Raw genomic sequence first — 22,934 nt, 5'->3', positions numbered from 1 at the left:
TGTAGTTTAAACTTGTGAGGAACTAATCTTTTGATATCTTCTCTCACTTTTTTTCTTTTAATCTTTTTGCAAGTAATATTCATACATTATAATTTATTAGTATAGGTATAGCGAACATACACTAGTTTTAGCTAGAGCAACCGCAAATCATTATCATCTCTAAATGAATGAGAAAAGATAATAAACTCCCTCCAATCAATTCCTTGATATGATTGGACAGAAATTGATGAATTGGTGACGCTTCTCACCATACAATTTCCATTTTCTTCAGGAAGTAAGCGAAGTAAGCTAAGTGTAAATTTTACCATAGTTGGTAAATGACATGGACTCATGGTTTAAAATATCATACCTTTTGGAATGTACCAACCGATATGTACCATTATTTGAATAACTTGAAATATTATACTGTTTCGGAATGTTTCAACTGAAACATTTTGAAACATTCTGAAACAAACTGGAACAAAATCAAACCAAATAAGAAATCAGAAAGAGAGGACAAGTTAGAAACAATGACTCTAGGGAATCATATAGTGGTTCCCCTTAACTTTTGATGAATATTTTGTTAACCAACCAACTACTCCAAAAGACCGATTTGTTGGAGAGGGGGAGAACTATGAATATAAGAGGATCATGGGGCTTAATTGGGGTATGACACGCCCGAGAGGAGTAAAATATGCACTCAACACTCCCCCTCATTCATAAGGGTGGAAAGAATTGAACCCGTGACCTATACGAACCTAGTGCTCTAATACCATGTCAACCAACCAATTACTACAAAAGGCAGATTTGTTGGGGAGGGGGGAAGCTATGGCCATAAGAGGGCAACAAGGCTTAACTGGGGTATGACACACCTGAGAGTGGAGGAAAATATACACTCAACATATTTGAGATACCCCCTATTTTTTCAAACTGATGACATCCCCTTAACCTTGGTCTTCTCTAACAGACTAATCAAAATGACCTAAATATCCTCGACTCAACCTCTAGCCAAAAACCCTTAATTTTCTCCCCAAAATCCATCATATGCAACCTTTAGGATTAACATTTTTACACATGCCTTTTTGCAACAACTTTATAGCCTGTAGTCTAATAAGAATTTGAATGTTGCATCTTTCTTGGCCCACATTGGGATTGAGACCATGTGGGAGGTTTTAGGAAAAATTTCAATGATTGAGAGATTTAGGAGCTTGCAGACATGAGTTATCAGCTTGCTCAGGCTAATTGGGATCCTACAGAGAGTGATGGGTGGGAGTGAACTTGTGCTAAAGTAAATGCTTTACTGTCAAATCCTTCTCATTGGTCTTGCTTAATTCCTCCAAGGGACTGAACCATGTCCCATCCTCGACCATTTGGGGCTCTAAGGCCCCATCAAAAGTGCACTTCTTTATTGGATAGCTTCTCTCGATAGTTTACCCACTATTGATCATTTGATTAAAAGAGGCTTCTTGATGCCAAACTTCTGTTTTCTTTGCAAATCTGATGGGGAGTTTGTGGACTATCTGTTATTGCATTGTCCTACCTTGTCAGCACTGTGGTCTCATTTTTTAGCACTCTTTGACCTCAGTTGGGTGATGCCAAAACCAGTCTAGTTGTCATTGCAAAGTTGAGATCGAACCTGTTTTCGTGTCAGGAAAAAAATTCTGTGGAACTTTCTTCTATTCACTTTATGCTAGGGATCTGGTTGGAGAGAAACATAAGAGTGTTCCAAGGAGTGGAATCCTCTTTTCAAGATTTTAAGTTGCGTATTCTTGGGTCGTTTTTTTTGGTGTAAATTATTTTTTGAGTTCAGGGATGTTCTTTTTAAGGAGTTCGTATTTAGGTGGGTCTGTTTGCTTGGGGTAGTTTCTTATCTTTTCTTTCCCCTTGTTCTTAGGTCGGTCATCTCGACTGCCTGTTGTACATTCTTCTCTTTTCTTAATAAAATTTATACTTAGAAAAAAGGCAAATTGATGTGATAGACATTTCCTATTTTGTGGTGAGAAGTGAATTTACAGTTCAAATTATATTAATGACATTCTCTAAAGTGATTCAATGTGTTGTTCTGTCTATACGGATTTTTTTCCCTGAAGCTTCATGTTTGCGTATGTACGCATGATAGTGAGATGGGGTATTAATTGTCTTCTGCCAGAAAATTAATTTAAAGCTAGCATTTATAGTATATGCATTATAAAAGTTGTATTACATTATTGAAACATCATATCATTAATGTAACAAGGATTTCATTTAGGGAGAAACCTCATGTTGGGTGCTAATCTAAATAATCTCATGAGTTTACAAAAGAACCAACCAAAGCCTTAAAGGAAAATCTTATTCATTAGTCAAAAATTTGTTGTCACGATGCTCTCATGGCATCTATTTGTATGAAAATAAAATCCTAAAGGTTAAGGACTAAGTAATCTGAAGCATCCAAGTTAACCTAAATATATTTTTTATAATGATTAAAGTATCCTTAATTGATGCCACTTCCTTTACATTCAAACTTCCAACAAAGTTTCTAAGCCTAAAACTGTTGAATGTTGTGTTATCCGTCTCCGCTCCTGAGTGTCATGTGCTCACGTATCGTGCCCCAATTCGACACTAATATTCATAGTTAAGCCTTCCTCATCAGATCGGTCTTTGGGGTAAATTGTTGTCAACATGTTATCTAAAGTGCTAGGTTTATATAGGTCACGGGTTCAAGTCACCTTGAGGCAATTTTCCACCCTTATGGGTGAGGGGGAGTGTTGAGTATTGTGTTGTCCGCCTCTGCTCCCGGGTGTCATGTGCTCACGTATCATGCCCCAGTTCGATCCGTGACCCTCTTATATTCATAGTTGTCCCTTCCCCATCAGATTCGTCTTTTGGAGTAAATGGTTGTCAACAAAAACAATGTAATCTCGATAAAAAACTGTGAAATGGCTATTATAGAACTCGAAAAGTGCTTTCCAACGTTGTTAATCAGATATTAGGATTAGAATCTATACCTATTGGAAGGTTTCTGTTTTTGGTCTGATGGGGTTTCCTTTGGATATCTTTTCTCGACATTGTTATGTTTTGGCTTCATACAAATCTTAATTTTTGATTGCCGACCATTTGATTTGGAAGGATGATCACTTTGGGTTGCATCCTATCCATAACTTGATTTAGCATTAAACCTTGTTGAAAAATATGTATCTTCATAATTTTTTGTATGGAAAAGGAACTTTTTAATTGTATCATTTCGTTAGCTTACCAAGAATTGAATGAGATGAAAATTTGAAACCTTGCAGTGAAGTTGATGTGATTCTTGGAAGGTAGAACTTGTGAACATCGACCATATCAGGATTTTTGAAGTTTGAGTAAGGGAGATTTTGAGACTTTTCTCCAGTTTTGGAATATAGGGTGGGTAGATTGCTCTATTTATCTCTAGGGGGCTCATAAATTTCATTTTTGAGTTCATAGAAAATGTATGCTTCTAGAAGGTAGGTTGGTATGCTTTTATAAGTCTTTAAGTGTTGGGAAAAAAGACTTTAAAGTGACAAATTTTCATAACATACTTTTCCTTCTATGTAACACACTATGGATATTGATTTTCCCGCAGATTCTACTTGTAAAAAAAAGGATATTGCCCACAGATTCTTCCAAGGTTTCTGACTTGATTGTTCAAATGACACTAGTATAAGTGCTAGAAGGCATATCACGCTTCATATAGGTTATTCAACTTTCATATAGGTTATTCAACTTATGAGACCAAATATCTCCTCATGCTCAAAGAATCCCATTATTTAACAAAAGGTTTACATTTTACGAAGGACCATATGATGACCAAGACCATCTTGAATAACTTGAAACATCGAAAGATTAGGTATCACTGTACACGTTCCCAGCTGCATGAAAGGGACACCATTTCCAACAATTTGCAACATCAGGCCATATTGTATCCACTTGTCTGAGATGCCAACTCACGTTTTCATATAACTTTTAATTTCTTTATATATTTTGTTTCCTGTCATTTATTGATTATATGATTCTAGTGCATATCAACCTATTTGTATGCTTTCTTTCTATGTTGTACACTTAATATGAAATCAAATATTTTTAAAATATACTTTTCAACACAGAATAGACTGGTGTGTGGACATGTTAGTGTATCTGGTTTGACTGTCAGTGTGTTTGACACTTTGTACTGGTGTCTGACAATGTCATATTGTCAATGTTCTAGCATCTTGGTGAATTCTGATTAAATTGTCTTCATCTGACAGCATCAATTAGTTAAACTCCAAGTTTGCAGGAAAGTATAACTCAGCTTTGAACATATCATTGACAAGTACTGGAGTCTACATTCAAGTTGTTACAGAAATGATGGAAGTCATGGCACTAACCGTGATGTGTAGCTCAAACTCCGGGTGTCAGATCATATCTGAACCTCGATGAGTGGAGGGAGAACCTTCAACTGAGGTTAGAGCCAAATTCTTTCTTCTCATATCCATCGGAAACTCTCCTTGTATGTGTAGATAGGAGCCCAAAACCTCTGGTCAATATTGACCGCTGGATCTCCGTCTACTCTAGGCCACCACTTTTTTTCAAAATTCCAAATTAACCCCTTCCCTGCAAAATCCCCAAATAGCTTCCCACTATATAGATACATGGATTCAGATGTCCACATCACCAAGCGTTCACGTACACAATTCATACGAATGGAATCCAGGTAAATGAGCAGAAACTTTTCCTTCATATTCCTCTAGGAATCTCCTGGCAGGTTCTGTATGTGCAGCTAACAAATGGAAAGTTAAATGAAACGAAAAGAAATAAGCTTCTGGAAAGATTCTGGTTCTACCTCTGGGATGACCATACCAACAATGACAATGCCGGCAATGTTCAAAGATCCAAGCTTCCATTGAACATTCATCGCCTCCTTGTCTTGTCAGACAGGAACGTGAGTTCGGGAAGAGATTCCTGAAAACAAGAAGCAGCTTTCTCACATTGAGGAAATTAAGTCCCTGAATATGGGAAACATGTAATGCATTGCTGCTTTTTTTTTTTTTTTTTCTTAGACTTGAAATATTACTAAACTCCCTATTTTTAGGAGATTCCTTGATGTGGACATTTTTTTTTTGGTTGTTGAGGTAGGAAATGTTTTTCTTCCATTTTCATGGGTACCCACACTGCCACACCTGAAGCAATTTTCATTGACATATTACTTTCTTAGTGGGTTCTTTTATTGAGGCCCTACACATGTAAAGACCACGCAGTCCACTAGGTTTGTATGGTTACTTCTTGCTGGCACATTTGTGCCAACCTTTCCATTAACATCTTGGATGCCTCGAGAACAAAACAATTATGTTCTCTTCAAGTTGTATACTGTGATTTTGGTCACTGCTATTAAACACCTACATTTTGGCAACAATCTCTAGTAAATAACTCATGAACTAGGGGAATTGACCAGTTCATTTATATACCATTTGTCTTGCAACATTCTGGCACTATTAATAGGTCAAGATAAACGAACTATCTTATAATGGAATAGTGTTGAACCCTGTGCACCTGTCGGGATTTTCTTTATAGCATCACATGTATTTGAATTTGGAGCTTCTAGTCACGATGATGCAGGTGCAAACGCATTTGGCTGATGCAAACAACATAAAATTGTGATCAAGATGACAAGATTTCTTTTTTCTATTTTGGCTTGGAAATCTATGCTTTCCCTCATTTTCTTGGTTTTCTCCAATAATGATCTTATTTGCATATCATCGATCAAACATCATCATTGTAAAGCTCTAAAACCAATCTATATGAAGGTTGAGTTCAATCAATGTAGTCAGTGACATGAATTGTTAAAATAAATATTTGACATATATACTCAGCCCAGAACTTGAATAATGCACAACACACTAATGCAAGAAAATAAATGTGTAGCACATTCTAGAAACCCTTTTGCTCTTAGATGTACCAGACAAACATAAAAAAAAGCACTGAATAGTTTATCCAAGATAGGAACAAAAAAAATTCCTACTTACACAAAACACTATAGATTTGTGCAACTCATCCTTGGATAGTGTGAACTACAGACTTCTTCATAAGAAATCATGGTAATTCTTGGTAGTAAAAAAAAGTAAGAATCTAGAAAGACACTTTACCTTTTTTTGACATTGATCAAAGTTCTTCTAAATACCAAAAATAAAAATAAAAAAAATAAAAAAATAAAAAATTCCAAATTCCACTTGGGTAACTTACCACCTACCTGTATTACTAAAGATCAGTGTGGTTGCTGTTTAGAAATTAGGTCCTCCATGCATTTCTCCATACACATTGCTGTATATTTTATATTATGCAACTTTGTTAATCATGATTCTATGTACTAATTGTTACTTTTAGTAGAAAAGAATGAAAGAGAATATTTTCGAAAACATTTTAAGTTTTAGCGTTAAATTGATTGAATAGGATTGGATGCTCTAACTTTTCTAGTTTATTATGTTGGATATTAATGTGTACCAAAACCTGGAAATGATTACATAAAATATATCTTCCCCTTGTGCTTGGACGGGTGGATTTTATATGTTTTGCCTTTCCAATCTCAATGCTCATCTTGTCTAGGCTTCAACCTTTTCCAGTAATGTATCATATGATATAGTTTTTGTACTGTAAGTTCTAACTGTTCCAACTTTTTTATGTGCACTTTATTCTTCATTATCTAATTTAACCCATAAATCATATATGTTGTGGTTGCATGGTTGTATTTCCAACAGTCTTTTGTACTTGTGATCCCCCACTCTAGTGACTACCTGTGGTCTATCACACCATCAAAATTAGTCTGAACTTTCTGCACTTTGCTATTAGATTGTTAAATCAAAATATTTGATTAGTTTCATGGACTCTTCTAAAAGGGTGAGGTACTCGTGTTGGACACATGTCAAATCCCTACACTACATGGACACTTAGATGACACTTCCATTTTTTTTTTTGGTATCTTATTGCGAAGGAAAATACTAGCCTTAAACAATGTTTGAGGCAGAGCATCAAACACATGGCTGAGGTGGGAAGCTATAAGGACTCCCTAGAAAAATGAATTTCTAGAAAATCTGTATTGACCCTAAGAAACCTGTGTTTTTGGTCCAATCTCAGCCATATGTTTGAGGTAGAATCTACCTCAAACACCAGAAAATAAGCACTTACATCATTTCTATGCTTTCCTATTGAATTTTTTTCCTTTTCCTTTTAGCAAATACAAGATTATAGTTTCATATATTCTCTGGCTGTAATTACATGAAACATATAGTGAGATAACCCATCCTACTATTCATTATTATCTTGTTATTATATAAAGATGCTTACTTCATTCTAAATTATTAAAAATTAATCTAGAGTCCTTTAATCCCTTTCGGGGATTGCCAAATCCGACTCTGTAAACCCTTATTAGAATTTGACACACATACCAATATCGATGCAACATCTATTATTTTTGGAGAAACTCTAGTACGCATTGTCAATAATTATTGTGCAAATGATTTCTCTAACCAGGGGTTTATAAGAGGTAAGGATTAAGTATGAGAAAAACTGATATCCAACCATGTTGAGTCTAAGGTGATTTTTGTTCTAGAGGAGGGCATGAGCCTGAGTGCTTGCATGTTTCAATTGCACACCCTTATTCCCAGTGGAGACAGCAAGCTGTCTGCAAGATTGGTAATGACAACAAATGGTGAACCTAAGCTATTCTTGATCTTATAACATTTTGTAGTAGGTAGACCTGCAGTTGGAATGCCCACCCTTGCCAGGCAATTCTTGGAGAGTTAAGCATTCGATTTTTGGACTTCATTTTAAATTGAACACTATTTTTCTATGTTACATACTCTTATGTTCACGTTTTTTATTAAAAAAAGGATAGTTTGCTTATCTTGGCTGAACAGGGTATTGGAATGTTGCAAAACTAGGTGTCTATAAGTCATGATGGAAGAGAAGTCATCCTTGACCACAAATTGAGAATGGGTGGTTATTCAATTGAGAGCAAAGTATTTCTTGGATGAGAATACAAGTGCATTGGTGGAGGCCCTACTTTGTGGAATATGCTCCCTGTCATGTGTAAAATACCAACTACTATAATGATCTTTGGTTGTATAAGTTAAATGTTAGGTTTTGGTGCCATCATGTTTTTTATTTATGAAGTCCTGAGTAGATTTTAATATGTCTTGACATGGACAATAATTTTTATCAGCACAAATGCTTGATATTTTCATGGTCTTGATTTTGTACCTTCATAGACATGTCTTCCTTGTCTTATCACCCATTTTGAAAAAAAATAAAAAATTAGGGTCATTTGTAATTATAGACTAGAAAAGGGTTGACCTACGGTATTGAATCTATTAGTATCTCATGCACATAACTACATGTTTTACCGAAGAATTTAATTGATTGAAGTATTTTTTATTTTCAGGTATTATTTATATATTGTTTATATTGTCTTATTGTACATCAACTTATGTAAATGTTTGTTTCTGTATTTTATTCTTAACATGAACTTAGTCCAAAAATCTGTCTCAATATATGGAATAAATAGTACAGACTTGTCAACATATTGGGTTTCTGGGGATACATGTGTGTGCTACTTAGTGTGTCGGGCAGGATATAGACATTGTTCTCTGATACTCTCCATGTAACTAGATTTCTTATAGGCCACAACTTTCCAATGATAAAGGGACTACAAGGGCTGTTTCATAGGGCCTTATGATGGTCCTTGGGTCATCCACAGAAACAAAGTAATGGTGCACATGAGTTGGACTTTGATATTATCATATTAAGGTGGTTAGAGTACCAGTTGTGACTTTTTAGCAATCATGCAGCAAAAGCTAAGCAAATATGAGAGATCAAAGAAATCATTTCTGAAATATCCCCTCAAGTGTTACAAGTAAACTTGCTGAACAAAATAGAGGGGCTAATATACCTGGACTTCTGAAGTTGGATTCAACAGTTGACGATGTTCCTCCTTTGATTTCTTATGTCGTTCAGTCACAGATTTCATGCTGATAATAATACAGGTAAAGACTATCAGCTTTCATCATACTTCTTAACATTAATGTCATGACGTCAGGGTGAATATGGCTATAGTTATGAAGAGCAGATCATAATATCTAGAGAGAGTTCATGAGAAATATTTTTTTCATGCCAAAAAGTTAACAATTACCTCTTCTAAGGCAAGTCAAATTCTAAGTTGATAGATGAACATCAAACTCAAGTTGGAATGTTGTTCTTTTCTATGTACCTTTCAACACTTTGGATTCAGTCTTGAATTATTTTGATTCGATTACTGTTTCAGTTGAATGCTGAAAATCAAATTTCAAGTCTCAAAGCTGGAAGGTATGAGTCATGACTCATTTGATCACATTCTTGATGTTTTATTAGCTTTCATATTCCACCTTAGACATGAAGGTCGTTTTTTTCACTGACAGGAAAATGTCCTGTATATTGTTCACCATTTTCACCCACAAGTCTTCTTCACCCACACCAAGGAGCTAACTCTGAACCAATGAATGAATGGCCCCTTTCCCCTACTATCAATAATAAAACCCTGACACCCTTCGGCATAGCAAGAGCTTTTAAAAATGAAATTTCCTGTATAACCCTCCTTCAATATCCTAAGGCTAGGATTGCCCGACTTATTCCCGATCATTCGAATTGAAAATCGAAAAAAATTTCCTCCTTTAATTATAAACCCTTTAATACTCCTCTGAACAGAAATGCTACTTGCAGTTCACTTGAGCATATGAATTTAATTCACATGATAGCAAATAAGAGGTGGATTAACATACTCTTTCAACCAAATGAAGAGCTTGAGTGTTCAGAGGATCCATGTGTTATATCAATTGATAAAGATTTAGGTAGCCTTTGGGTAAGATGACAACGAAGAGGAGCTTATTCGGTTGATTGGATCTTTCTATTAGGGGTGTGGGGGTGTGGCTCATACTCCCAAATCGCACTCAGACAAGCTGATTGTTCTCTAGACCTAGGTCTCACATCTGTTGGAAACCTATTTTCCATGAAGAAAAGTGCTACATCCACCTTGTTAATTACTTTTCATAAATAGATATTTTTTTTCTTTATTTGTTTGGAACTTGAGATATAGTAGTTGTAATGAAATACTGGTGATTATTGCAATGTGGAAGCAATAATGTTGTAATAGTTGAAAATAAAATCCAAAAAACTATTGAAAATACATAACATTTGTCAAGCCATAGTAAGGAGTAAGGAATACAAGCAGCAATTAACATGAGTGCAAATCTAATTGAGTTACTAACAAGAATGGAGCCACATTTCTATTTTTACTAAGTAAAGCTGGTTTAATTTCTTGGTGATATTGTTTCTATATGAGACACAGACGACAGTGAAGGAAATGGATGTATTATATTTGAGTAGGAGTAGAAGGCTCATGCAAAGTTGATACACATGAAGTTAATGCTCCACAATCTGAGACATTTTTTTATCATTAAATTGGTTTCAAACCCATGCAATTGACATTATGATTGTCACACAATAGGGTTGACTGCAGGGAGCCCAAAAAGGATATCTAGAATTCCAGATCAAAGGAGGTGATGTGGAAGGAAGCATTCCTTCGTGGGTAGGATTATCTAGGTTTACTTGACAATCTAGGCCTCCATAGGATTTGGACGAATTGGCCACGAAGATTGTATTTCTAGCGCCCCCCACACCACACACCACTCAAGTTGATCAATTATGTATCTCGAAGATTCAGTTCTAGCACAATTGGACAGCATAACACCATACATATGCTTGTTGAAGACAACAAGAAGCTGCATATTAGGCAGAATGAGCATGACACGTTGGCCTTCAACTTATAAAAATGGTACTAAATGTTATCCTGCAATTTTGTGAAAATCCTATAGGTTTTGTTAGAACAATGATATAATGTGTGATTGAAATGGGAGAAGATGCATCTCGAAGAAGGAGACGATGGCTTGTGATAATGCGAAGTGTTCAAGGCAAAGATCAGCTGTTGAGCCAACTTGGATCTCATGGTCATGTGGTGAGAATTGCTCGAATCAGATGGGATATGTTAGGTCAATGGGTGGATCAATAGTGATCAGTAATGGATGATGTTTCATTTCAAACTGATTTTCTAACAAGCTTTTGGAATTCGATCAAGATAGACTAGAAATTAGATTTTAGTTTCATTGGATAGAATAAAGTATAACTATAGCATCCATCAATAAAACGATTGCTCTGATACCAGATGATATGATCATTGGATCCTACATTGTCAATTTTCTTTGAGAAAAATCGTTCATCCAATTCTATTCTAATTTCTGAATTTTATTTGATAAAAAATAATGATCTACATTATGATATTTTAAGACAAAAGACTTCCTAATAACCTAGGACTCTTACCAAATTAAAATTAATCTAAAAGACTTAAAACAACTAAATGAATAAGTAAATACCTAATACGTAATAGGATTCCTAACAAGAATATAGAAGTTTAGTAGGCGTTTGGATAGGACTCCTTGGCTACTTCTGACTCTTGCGGGGAGTTAGAAGTCGTTTGGATGCGTTTGTATGAACTACTCTTTCGAAGAGTTACTCCGCGCAAGAGCAAGAAATTACTCTTTATGAAGAAGTCAAGAAAACCTATTTCTCAAAACTCTTCTTGCGGGGAGTCAAAATCTAACGGTTCGTTTTACCAAAATACCCCTAACTTTATTAATTTTCTATGAAAATATTTCTAATTCATTTGCCCTTAAATCAAACAAAAGAAACATTTATTAATATTAATTTTTTTTCTTTTTTAATTTTGAGTATAATGGATTTAAACACATTATATTAATATTTAATATTTAAAATATTATATTATATTATATTATATTATATTAATATTTATAGTTAAACACATTATATTAATATTTAATATTTAAAATATTATATTATATTATATTATATTAATATTTATTATATTATATTATATTAATATTTATAGTTAAAATATCAAAAACAATATAGTTTGAAGGCATATTATGACACTAAAAGACAGTCTGTCAATTTTTTTTTTAAATTTTGAGTATAATGGATTTAAACACATTATATTAATATTTAATATTAAAAATATTATATTATATTATATTAATATTTATAGTTAAAATGTAAAAAACAGTATAGTTTGAAGGCATCTTATGACACTAAAATACAGTTTGTCAATTTTTTTTTTTAATATTATGTCAAAAATAGTCAGTCAAATTTTTTTTAAAATTTTAAGTATAATGGATTTAAACATATTATATTAATATTTAATATTTAAAATATTATATTATATTATATTAATATTTATTATATTATATTATATTAATATTTATTATATTATATTATATTAATATTTATAGTTAAAATGTCAACAACAATATAGTTTGAAGGCATATTATGACACTAAAAGATAAAAAACAGTAACTGGTATAATATAAGGGTATTCTAGTCTTTTTTCTAGAAGTCATGAGAAGTCAGTATGGTTCCCAAACAAACTTCCAGCACAAAAGTACTTCTGCCAGTACTTCATAGAGTTGCTTGCCAAACGCCATTTCTGCACATAATTACTTTTCCAGCTCCTCCATAGAGTACTTCAGCTCCTGTTCTTTGGAAGAGTAGTTCTGCTGATGGTATCCAAACAGGCCCTTAATATCTTCATACTTATTACACGATTCAATGGCTTGATTAGAGGTAATGAGCCCTTAATTGCCTTCATCATGTCATGTTCGTTCTGATCCAAAAACCCCACCTTGACACTTAAACCTACCCCCCCCCCCCCAAAAAAAATAAAAATAATAATAATATAAAATAATAAAAATAAAAATAAAAATAGATGTTCATTGAGGTCCACTTGTTAGGATATCACTTCGGATCCTGAGAATTATGATTCTAAAGAGGCAAAAGCCTCTAGAACTCGAGATGCTTGATAAGCATGATCGAATCTGTTTTAGCATTTGATAGCTTTGTTTCCATCTCACCCTTAGCATAGGGGTAAGGAAAATCAAGCCAATGAAGAGGGCTTTTCTATGGAAGTGGTTGTGGAGATTTGGAAAAAAGTTTTTGAGACCCTTGGAGAAAAGTCATAGGGTCAAAATTTGCAAGCAGATTTCAAGAAGGCCCCCAAACCAATCTTATGGGAGGGGAGTTTGGAAGGGATTAGGGAAGTTCATTTAAATTTTTTTATGCGTGTTTATTTTAAGGTGAAAAGATGAAAATAAGAGATTCTAGGAAGATAGATGGTGTGGTAAAGGAGCTCTTACATTGATACTTTAAGCTCTGTAAGTGGAAGTGATATCTTGCTCAGATGGTTGGAATCATGCTGATTTATCTTGAGATCGTGGTTTTAGAAGAAAATTAGTGATTGGAAGATTTACGTAGTATCTACTCTTCTATCAAATATCTCGAAAATCATTTTAACACTACAATCTAGAATACGAAATCTTAGATTTGGGAACAAAAGGATAATTTTATGTAAAATTTCTTCTATAAGGCTTTTTATGTTAGTCGTTTCTCTGCTCTTTTTCGTGGGAAACAACAGTTTCATCTAAGGTTTTATTTATTTATTTTTCTGACTTTCTCCCAATAAATTTCTAACATTTGATCATCTTAGGAAAAAAATTTATTGCTTTTTTTTATTATTATTTGGGCTTATTACGTAATAGAGATGTAGTGCATCTTTATTGCTCCATATATATTTGGTGTTCATTTGTGGTTGAATTAAATGTAGCTTAGATGATCCAATTTTATTTTCTTTCCTTTCAAATGCCTCAACAAATTATAGAAGGAATCTCCATCAGAGAAAATGCCTCGTAGAGTAAGTTGTAATATGTTAGCTGCAACATACACCATAATAGAATTGGGGATTATCCAACCACATTAAATTCTACTTCAAATGAACACCCAATGTTGCTGACTATGGAACAATACATATCTCTTATATGGGAAGCATAAATCAAGGATGATAGAATTCCATTTACTAAGATGATTAATTGTTATAATTTTACTGAGAGAGATGATCCACAAGAAAAACAAAATTTTAGAAGACCGTTGCTCCCCGCATAAAAGGAGTAGAGAAACTACTAATATAGATTAATCTTTATAGAAGGATATCATTTATAACAGAATAAGCATACTTTTGGTTCTAAATACAAGATCTCCTGACTGAAGTATTAATTAAAATGATTTCTTGATTTATTTACAGAAGAACAGAAATTGTGCCTTCTTCCAATCATTAATTCCTCTTTTGAAACCACAACCTCAAGAATAAATTAGTACCATTCATGCAATCAAATCCGGAACAAGACACCCCTTCTAGTTTGATAAGGTATAAAATGATTGATAAGTTTAGATAAGAGCTCCCTTACCACTCCATCTATCTTCCCAGAATTTCACGTTGTTTGATATTCCAAATCTTCATTATTAATGGAATCGAAATGATCTTTGGATTGATTAGAAGATCCTTTCAATTGGCTAGAATCCATTACTTGAAAGAAAATAGATCTTGTGGAATCATATTGCATATTTGACAATATCTTTTTTGAACTTAAAACCAACAACCCTAAAAAAGTTAAAATTAACTTTCATAACCCCTTTCCAAACTTTTATCCCATAAGATTAGTTTGGGAACCATCTAAAACTCACTCAGTGAGATATCGTGCACTGTTTGTGGGAGCTATGGGAGATAAGATTGAGATCTATATAGACGAAGTATCCACATGTTGATCAAAAGTTCTCTAAGAAACAACCCAATCTAAAGTAGATAAGCTACTTAGTTGAAAAGACTAATGGGGTCGGATGAGAATGCCAATGTTGCATGTTTATTTGATATATTGTAGTTCTCATTGACCAAATTGATATATCTAGTAAGAAATATATATATTGTAGGGCGACAACAGTACTATGATAAAGTTTAGAATCAAGAACAATTATTCCCCAAGAGTTTTGGACAAAAATATTCTTTTTGCCATGGGCAAGGAGGTTGGCTTCACTGTTCATCTTGGTGTGTGATAAAATGTTCATAACATACTTTCTTTGGGATAAAAATATCATCGGAGTTGTATGGTACTTCTACACCCCAAATAGTAAACTAGCTAGGGCTGAGATTTTTGAAGGAAAATTCAATCTTTGAGAAAATGAATGAGATTGTTTACAAAGCGCAATGTTGGAAGTTCGTGAAGAAATGATTTTATTGACAATTCTTGGATGATTATTACATAACACCCTACACCTAAAAATAGTAAACTAGGGCTGAGATTTTGGAAGGAAAATTCAATCTTTGAGAAAATGAATGAGATTGTTTACCAAGCACAATGTTGGAAGTTGGTGAAGAAATGATTTTATTAAGAATTCCTGGATGTTTACCAATAGGGTATTTATACATCAACCAAGATATGGAAACTGAACTGATATAAATATTCTAGTTTATTAATACTTCCTAATGTGCAATATCCTAATGGATATTGATACATATATTATTCTCAATCTCTACCTTTCTTTTACGATGAAATACATGGATAAAGTTACAATGTATCTCGTGTATTATAATACGATTGCATCCATTTCTCTAACATCCTACCACAATTGCATAGTCCTTTGAAGATGGAATGCACAATTGGTTGTATTGAATAATTGTTATTGATCTCATAAGTGACGTGCTTATGATAACCAAAAATTCAATTGTGCTTGTTGGTGAACATCGTTTGTCTGTGAAGTCTATCATTATCGCATCCTACTTATTTTTGAGTTTGTTGGAGCTAGTGGCAAACCAAATCAGATCTATTTTGATCCTCCCAAGAGCATACGAAGTAGGATCATAAGGCTTATAGAAGAACTCTCGTTGGAGATGTTTAAGATTAAAAAAAAGAAAAAGAAACTAGAGATCAAGAGACATGAGTTAGGGAGGTTATAAAGATATAGAATAAGGTGTGGTGTTTATGTAAAATAAAACTATATTGTGCTAGAGTCTAGAAGAGAAAAAAAAAAGGATTTAAATCCAATGATGGTAGTGGTGCCATTGCCGAAGACGGCACACCAAAATCAAACTCTCACTAGAGCTTGGGCTCTGATACCATGTAGAAAATTGAAATTATTAAGAATTTTTGGATGATTATTACATACATCCCAATAGGGCATTTATAAAGATTACATCATCTAAGATATGGAAACTAAGCTAATATAAATATTCTAATTTATTAATACCTCTAGAATATCCTAATAGATATTGCTACATACATTATTCTCCATCACTACCTTCCTTTTGTGATGAAATTCATGGATAATGATACAATGTATCTTGTGAATTAAATATGATTGCATTCATTTCTCTAACATCCTCCCGCAATTGCATAGTCCTTTAAAGATGGAATGTGCAATTAGTTACATCGAATAATTGTTCTTGATCTTTTCAAGTTATATGCTATTTGATCGTATAAAATCCATTTGTAAGAGGAAAAAAAAGATTGAAGTCTAGCAATGGCGCAACAATGATGGTGGCACCATCACTATAACTACATGCCAAGATCAAATTCTCAATAGGCTCTGGTACTATGAAGAAGAAATGATTTTATTGAGAATTCTTGGATGATTATTGCATACATCCCAATAGGGTATTTATAGAGACTACATTAACCAAGATATGAAAACTAAGTTAATATAACTATTCTAATTTATTAATACTTCCTAATGTAGAATATCTTAATTGATATTGCTACATATATAATTCTCCATCACTACATTCCTTTTGTCATGAAATACATGGATAATGTACAATGTATCTCATGTATTATAATACAATTGCATCCATTTCTCTAATAGTTGGAACCACTGGTAATATCATCAATGAACAAAGAGGTATCAGTGGGGTGGCAGAAATTAAAGACCCCCTGAAAACCATCATATCAAAATATGGAATCAAGAAAAGAACCAATCACATATAAGTTGAAATGCTACTCAAGAAGGTCACACACCCAACAATATCAACTCAATAGTCAATGCAATCTCTCCACTTTTGTCCAACTAAGCTTATTATATAGCCAAAAGAGAACAAATTGCAAAAACACTTTGGAGGTTGAGAAACCCTTCGAAGAAAGCCCAACTAAGAAGAATCTACAAATATGGACAACCACTTTTCATCTACAAATCAATATAAGCTTTTTTGGGGTTTTTTTGGTTTGTTGGATTTTTGAGTCTTTAGGCCATTCATCCGTTTAATTTAGGTCGTTGGGGTTGAGAATGAGCCGTATATATAGGAACAAAGGGCATATATGGATGAACTTTTTGGTTCACAGAATCCGGGATCCAACAATCACATGAGCCCGCGTATATTAATTGGCATACCCAATTTACAAAACTAATCTTGTTAGGCTTGATGTTCTTTTAGTCCAAGAAATTCAAGGAATATAGAGAATATAATATTCTTTAAAATTTTGGTGTTTGATTGGAGTCACATTGATATGTGAAGACTTACGTTTACAACATTAAAGCTTTGATGTTCTTTTTTTCCAAGAAATTCAAGGAATGTAGAGAATATTCTTTGAAAATTTGGTGTTTGATTGGAGTTGTATGCAACACAAATCGTTCGAACCAAGCCTGAGGACTCTTAAAATCTAGCGTAACATATCTTATTCCAAAGACCTTCAACTTGACCAAATGTGGGCTACCCAAGGCTTTGTACTTCTTAAGCTAGGTTCTTGCCCTGGGTAAGGACCAATCCATTAGGTAGTTAAGATTTGATTTTCTCTAATGAGTACTCTAGATTTGCTTAAGGGGATTTTACACCTAAATCTCTCCTAATCCATAATTTTTCAATATAACACAAGATAAGTTTACCGTCCTACTTAATTGCTATTACATGTAGGGTGGTTGGTACGTGCGGCCTGCCAAAGCAAAAATAAATAAAAATAAATAGAATAAAATAAATAAACCTTTCTATCCTTACATTAATTCATGACTAATAATTTTCCTTTTGTTTTTTGGTAATTGTGAAAGTAATTTAACCTTGACCCTTGGCTTTCTCAAAACTCAATTACCATCCTATCCTTATTTTGTTGAGACCCAATCCGAGGTAATTGATCATTGAGGCCCTCTTCTTGTATAATATTCAAGGCTACCCTTCAACAATTTATTGTAATTTGACCTAGTTCAAGGAACTTAGACCCTTTTGTCCCTTAAAGAGAATTCTTTAGAAATTAGGAGTAATTACCCTCCTAACCCCTAAGTTTGTTAAGACTCAGTGCAAAATATATAATTGATTCTTAAGACCTTCTCTTGGATGAGTATTTACATTTATTGTGCTTAATTTTTATCCAACTTATTGCCTTTCAAGGGCAAATACAAACTTGCCCCTCAAAAGAATTCTCTCAAAATCTTAGAGCATTTAGACTTTTATTCTTTAATCATCATGATTGACAAGACTCAAAAGGGTGAAAATGACAATCACGACTTCTTTGATTAACGGTAAACAATGTCATTCTTTTAGGTTTTAATGCAATTACGTTGAACTTGTGATGTTTGAAACCTTATATCCTCAAGAATCTCCCAAAGGCATATAACTAGAGAACACTTATAAAAAAAATTAAAAAAAAAAAAATACTTTATATCCTCTCAAAATCCTAACCAATTCTCTTCTTGAGAGTTTACAAGACCCCAACCCCACGTACTATTGAGGCTTGGCCCACTAAACCATAATTGTCTGCTAAAATCATATTGAAAAATTGAAAACTTAGTTTAAAGTAATTTCCAAGTTTTGTTGATTGTTTTTTAATTGGGCTTTCTTGATAGATTTTCTCTACGTTGAAAGTGTTTTGTGATTAGTTTTCTTTTGATTATATAACATGTTTTTGTTGATGAAAAAAAGGTTGGACAAAAATGGAAACGGTGCACCAACCATTAAGTTGTTGGTATTGGAGTGTGTGACTTCCTTGATTAACATTGTATCTATTAAGTAATTGATTCTCTATGAGATTTTCCTAATTACTAATTTCATTGATGATTTTTGGGGTTTATAGTTTTTGTCATCCCTCAATTACATCTTTGTTCTTGTGTACATTAGTGATGTTACCATTGGTTCCAACATATATAACGTTGTAAACAATCTCATTCATTTTTGTGAAATTATTGATTTTTTTCATCAAAGATCTTGGTCTACTTTATATATATTGGGTTTAGAAACATCATGTGACTCCATGACCATCATATGGATTTGGTTGATATCATAGAATCACAAATATTTCTAAAAGATGTACTTTGATAGATATCTAAATAGAAGATGATTGATCGATTAAGTAATGGATGAAGAGTGAGAACTTGTATTTTTTCCTAAATGAATGGAATAGTGACTCCAGAGATATGATAGATGAGAGAATGTATAGATAGATGGGTGGATGAATATCTCACATTCTCATGTTCACGTGAAGATATGATGGATGGATGGATGTATTGATTGATGAATGGATGTATTGACAAAAATGATTTGAGGACATTACCATTACTTGTATTTTTTATAAAAACAAATTGTATATATATATATCCAAATACAACTATTTTGTTTACCAAAAAATGATCATAAAAAGCCTAAAAAGAATGATGCATTGTTATATTTCTAGAAGCGACGGATCAATATAGGATAATACTTGATACTCTTTGGTAGTATGAGATACTTTAGAGTATAATATCGCTTGTGAGATCTGAGAATTTTTTATCTTCTTTTTTTATATAAATATTTATGTTTAAAGATGATCTTTGTATAGTATAGAAATAATCGAGGTTCATATGTTTTGTCTAATGATAAGCTTAGACGCGATGAATCTCTCTTGAGTTACTTAATGATTACTAAGAGTTTGTAGTCGTCAAACAGTCAACTTCACTATTAGTTGAACTCGGTAGGAATGGTCAATCTAAATCGAATAAATGGTAATCCAACTGTAGTATACTATACCAGTCACAAAACCATATAAAAACTATGGGATTTCACACTGGAGGATAAGTATTGGAATATCGATTTATCATAGTTGAGACGATTATATCAACATGTTCCTCAACTCTCTTATCAACTATATCGTAGTGTGGTATTATGTATTCATTCTTCATTTTGTGATGCAATATTGATAAATATTTTACTTTAAAATTTTTGAAGAATGATAGAATATTTTGATGATAGAACTGATAGATAAATAGATAACTATTACAAATGTTGACTTCTTTTCATTTTGCCTTTATTCGAATGTTATGTCATGATAAAATTATATTTGTTTAAATATTCAACATCATTTGACATTGCATGTTATGACTAGATGTTATAATGGTATATTTCTTGCTAAGCAACTCTCCATTACTCACATTTCTATTCACCATTTCAAATTATTCAATTGTTGAAGATCTAATTTATGAAGAATAGTAGTTTAAAGAGGTTCTTGAGGAGGAGTATATTGACGAACATTTCTCTTGTAGTTTGCGACATTAAAGTTTAGGATTTATTTTTTGTTTCAATTTTGAGAAACTTATGTCTAGGCATCATGTGTCATTATATTCAGTACTATTAATTTTTATGTCATTATGTAATTTGAAAGGATTATGTCTTTTGAGATTTCTTTATGGACCTAAATTATGATTGATGTTAGCTTTTGCAATTCTGATAATTGGTTATTAGTTTTATTTCCGCTGCATTATAGCTACTAAATACGAAATGTTACTTATTATTATATGTTATCATAAGTTGAGATATATAATCATGCCTTGAAATCTAACCTTCAAATCCTTGGAATTCATGTTGGATTTGGGTGTGTGATATGTTTTAACATTGTAAATTGCTTTAAGATTTTGCTTCCTTGAAGATATTATTATCTAAATTGGTGTATTACAATGTTGTAATCTAGTAGAAGCCTTTAGTTAGTAGTTGTAACCTTGTCAATTGCTTTTGGAGTTTGTTTCGTTAAAGATAAGTTGTGAATCATTGTTTGTAACTTTAAAATTTATAAATATTAAACCAATGTTTTAAAAATCAGAGTGATCGGTCCAACTTGTTTGAACCAAACCCATTTGCTTCTATGAGCCAAGTCAACCATGAAAAACCCACTTTTAACAAAATCAATTGATTTGTCTGATTCAATCGGTTAAACTAGTTCAACCAATGACCCGAATGGGTTTTATAAAAGGTCCGATCCAACTTTTGGGTGATTTTTCACCTACCCCTTTACAATTTGGTGAACATTTGAGATACCTCATGTGTTTTAAAATTGATGACATGGCCTCCTTAACCTTAGGTATTCTCTTACAAACTAATGGAAAATGATCAAATTTAGTAAGATTTTAATTGTTGGATCCACATGCTTAGTAAGACAAACCCTAACATTCATATCTAGATCAAATTTAAAATAAATAAATAAAATTATTATTTTCAGGCTTGATCCATGTTTTGAAAATAAACATATCCATTAAATTCTTAAATTTAAATTTCAAACTCATATCTATAGGAAATTTTTTTATAGAAGTTCTTAAAACTTTGTAGTCGACATCATGTGACACTGGATCATGTTTTGAAGTAAAAATTACCTGATTTTAGGAAAAAACCTAAAACATTTATTTAATATTTCATATTTGGGTCCAACAGGTCAGACCCACCGTCCGGACCACTTTGGACCGACCTGTTTAGTCATATCGGTGAATGACCGGTCAGGTATCAGGTTCCTTCACTGCAGTACTCTTAAATTAATAACCTAATAATACGGTTTCTTCACAACAGTTAGATTGTGTCAATAGTTTAGTTTTTTTTACTTTTCTTATTTGGCATTTTTTCTTCTCCTTGTAGCTTCTTTAACGCCTGGGTATAGTAGAGCCCTAACTATTAAGATAAATTTAAGGGAAATGCTGTATAGAAAAATTATGCAGCTTGGCACCTATAAATGATACCGAGAGAGAGAGAGAGAGATTCCCATATACCCATTTTTCCTTTTATGTGGAACCAGAAAGATACCTAATCAAGAACATTCTTACAACATAGAAACGCACAGAAAAAAATACGATTAATTATCTCAAAAATAACCCATTTTTTATTTTGTTTTTGGAATATAAAAGATCTTGTCCATGAAACTCAACACTTCGACCCTAATTGCTTTCCCATAGCTGTGGACTCTAGACCCGTGGTTGCAGTGCTTTGATGTGTCGCAAAACCTAGTGACAATGATCATGTTTCTAGTACTTAGACATGCTGATGACATTTTTGTTCATTTAGATCAATCATATCCATCGTCATGCAACGCATCAAACCCTAAATCCATATTCAACTTTTTATTATTTCATGAGATCAATATCATATTCTGTGATGTAAATAAATAGGAAAATAGAACAAAGCCCATTATGTATGAGAATAATTTATTAGGCATTTTATTCTGCAAAATATATATGGAGAGAGAGAGAGAGAGAGAGACCTTGTGCTGGCGAACTCGTAGAGCTTTCCAGTGCTTGAGAAGACAATAAGGCCTACTTCTGCGTCGCATAGGATCGCTAGCTCCTTTGCCTTCTTCAACAATCCACTCCTTCTCTTCGAGAAAGTCACTTGCCTGCTTGTCGTATTATCGATCCTTCGGATCACGATCTTTCCTCTCCCCATCTTAGGGTTTCTTCTTAGTTAGTAAGGGTTTCTTCAAAGCTTGAGATCTTAAAAAAACAAAAAAACAAAAAAAAAAATCAGTAAAACATGGAGAATAATTTGATTTGAATAAAAAAAATATTTCTATGTGGAGCTTTCAAAGAGAAGAACAACAAACAGAGTTTTTTACATGGGATTTGATTGTCAGATTTGTCTCTCGCTATAACTTTTTTCAGATCACTTTCTTTATAAGGAAACCTGGTAAGTGATTTTAGAAGAACTTAAAAAACTGCCTATTGTAATAAAACAAGAGCGGTTTGTGTTTCAAAACCGCTAAGTGGTTTTACTGTGGGAAGTGGTTTGAGAGGTGGGA

General features: G+C 33.1%; 1 protein-coding gene and 1 long non-coding RNA gene across 4 annotated transcripts in view; one reads left to right on the top strand and one right to left on the bottom strand.

The window, feature by feature from the left end:
- The window catches only part of LOC147406883 (uncharacterized), a 19,226-nt gene extending 8,910 nt beyond the window's left edge, over positions 1 to 10,316 (top strand). The window contains exons 3-5 of one of the 2 annotated variants that reach the window (XR_015176626.1): positions 3,249 to 8,987; positions 9,266 to 9,306; positions 9,399 to 10,316. This is a non-coding gene — a long non-coding RNA (uncharacterized LOC147406883). Of the gene's footprint in view, positions 1 to 3,248; positions 8,988 to 9,265 lie in introns of both variants that reach the window. The other variant, XR_015176627.1, reaches the window with a different exon arrangement.
- LOC147406882 (MADS-box transcription factor 23-like) overlaps positions 1 to 22,934 on the bottom strand; it is a 26,022-nt gene extending 3,088 nt beyond the window's left edge. For both annotated transcript variants that reach the window (XM_086435217.1, XM_086435216.1), the window contains exons 1-3: positions 22,752 to 22,934; positions 22,401 to 22,629; positions 8,894 to 8,972 (exon numbers count right to left, since the gene is read on the bottom strand). In XM_086435217.1, coding sequence (XP_086291343.1) covers positions 8,894 to 8,972; positions 22,401 to 22,582 — 261 coding nt within the window. In that variant the 5' untranslated portion in view covers positions 22,583 to 22,629; positions 22,752 to 22,934. The remainder of the gene's footprint in view (positions 1 to 8,893; positions 8,973 to 22,400; positions 22,630 to 22,751) is intronic.

This window comes from Akebia trifoliata, chromosome 3, assembly GCF_017979445.1.
Source record: "Akebia trifoliata isolate Shusen 1 chromosome 3, ASM1797944v1, whole genome shotgun sequence".
Classification (NCBI taxonomy): Eukaryota; Viridiplantae; Streptophyta; class Magnoliopsida; order Ranunculales; family Lardizabalaceae; genus Akebia; species Akebia trifoliata.
This window is presented reverse-complemented; position numbering and strand designations above follow the sequence as displayed.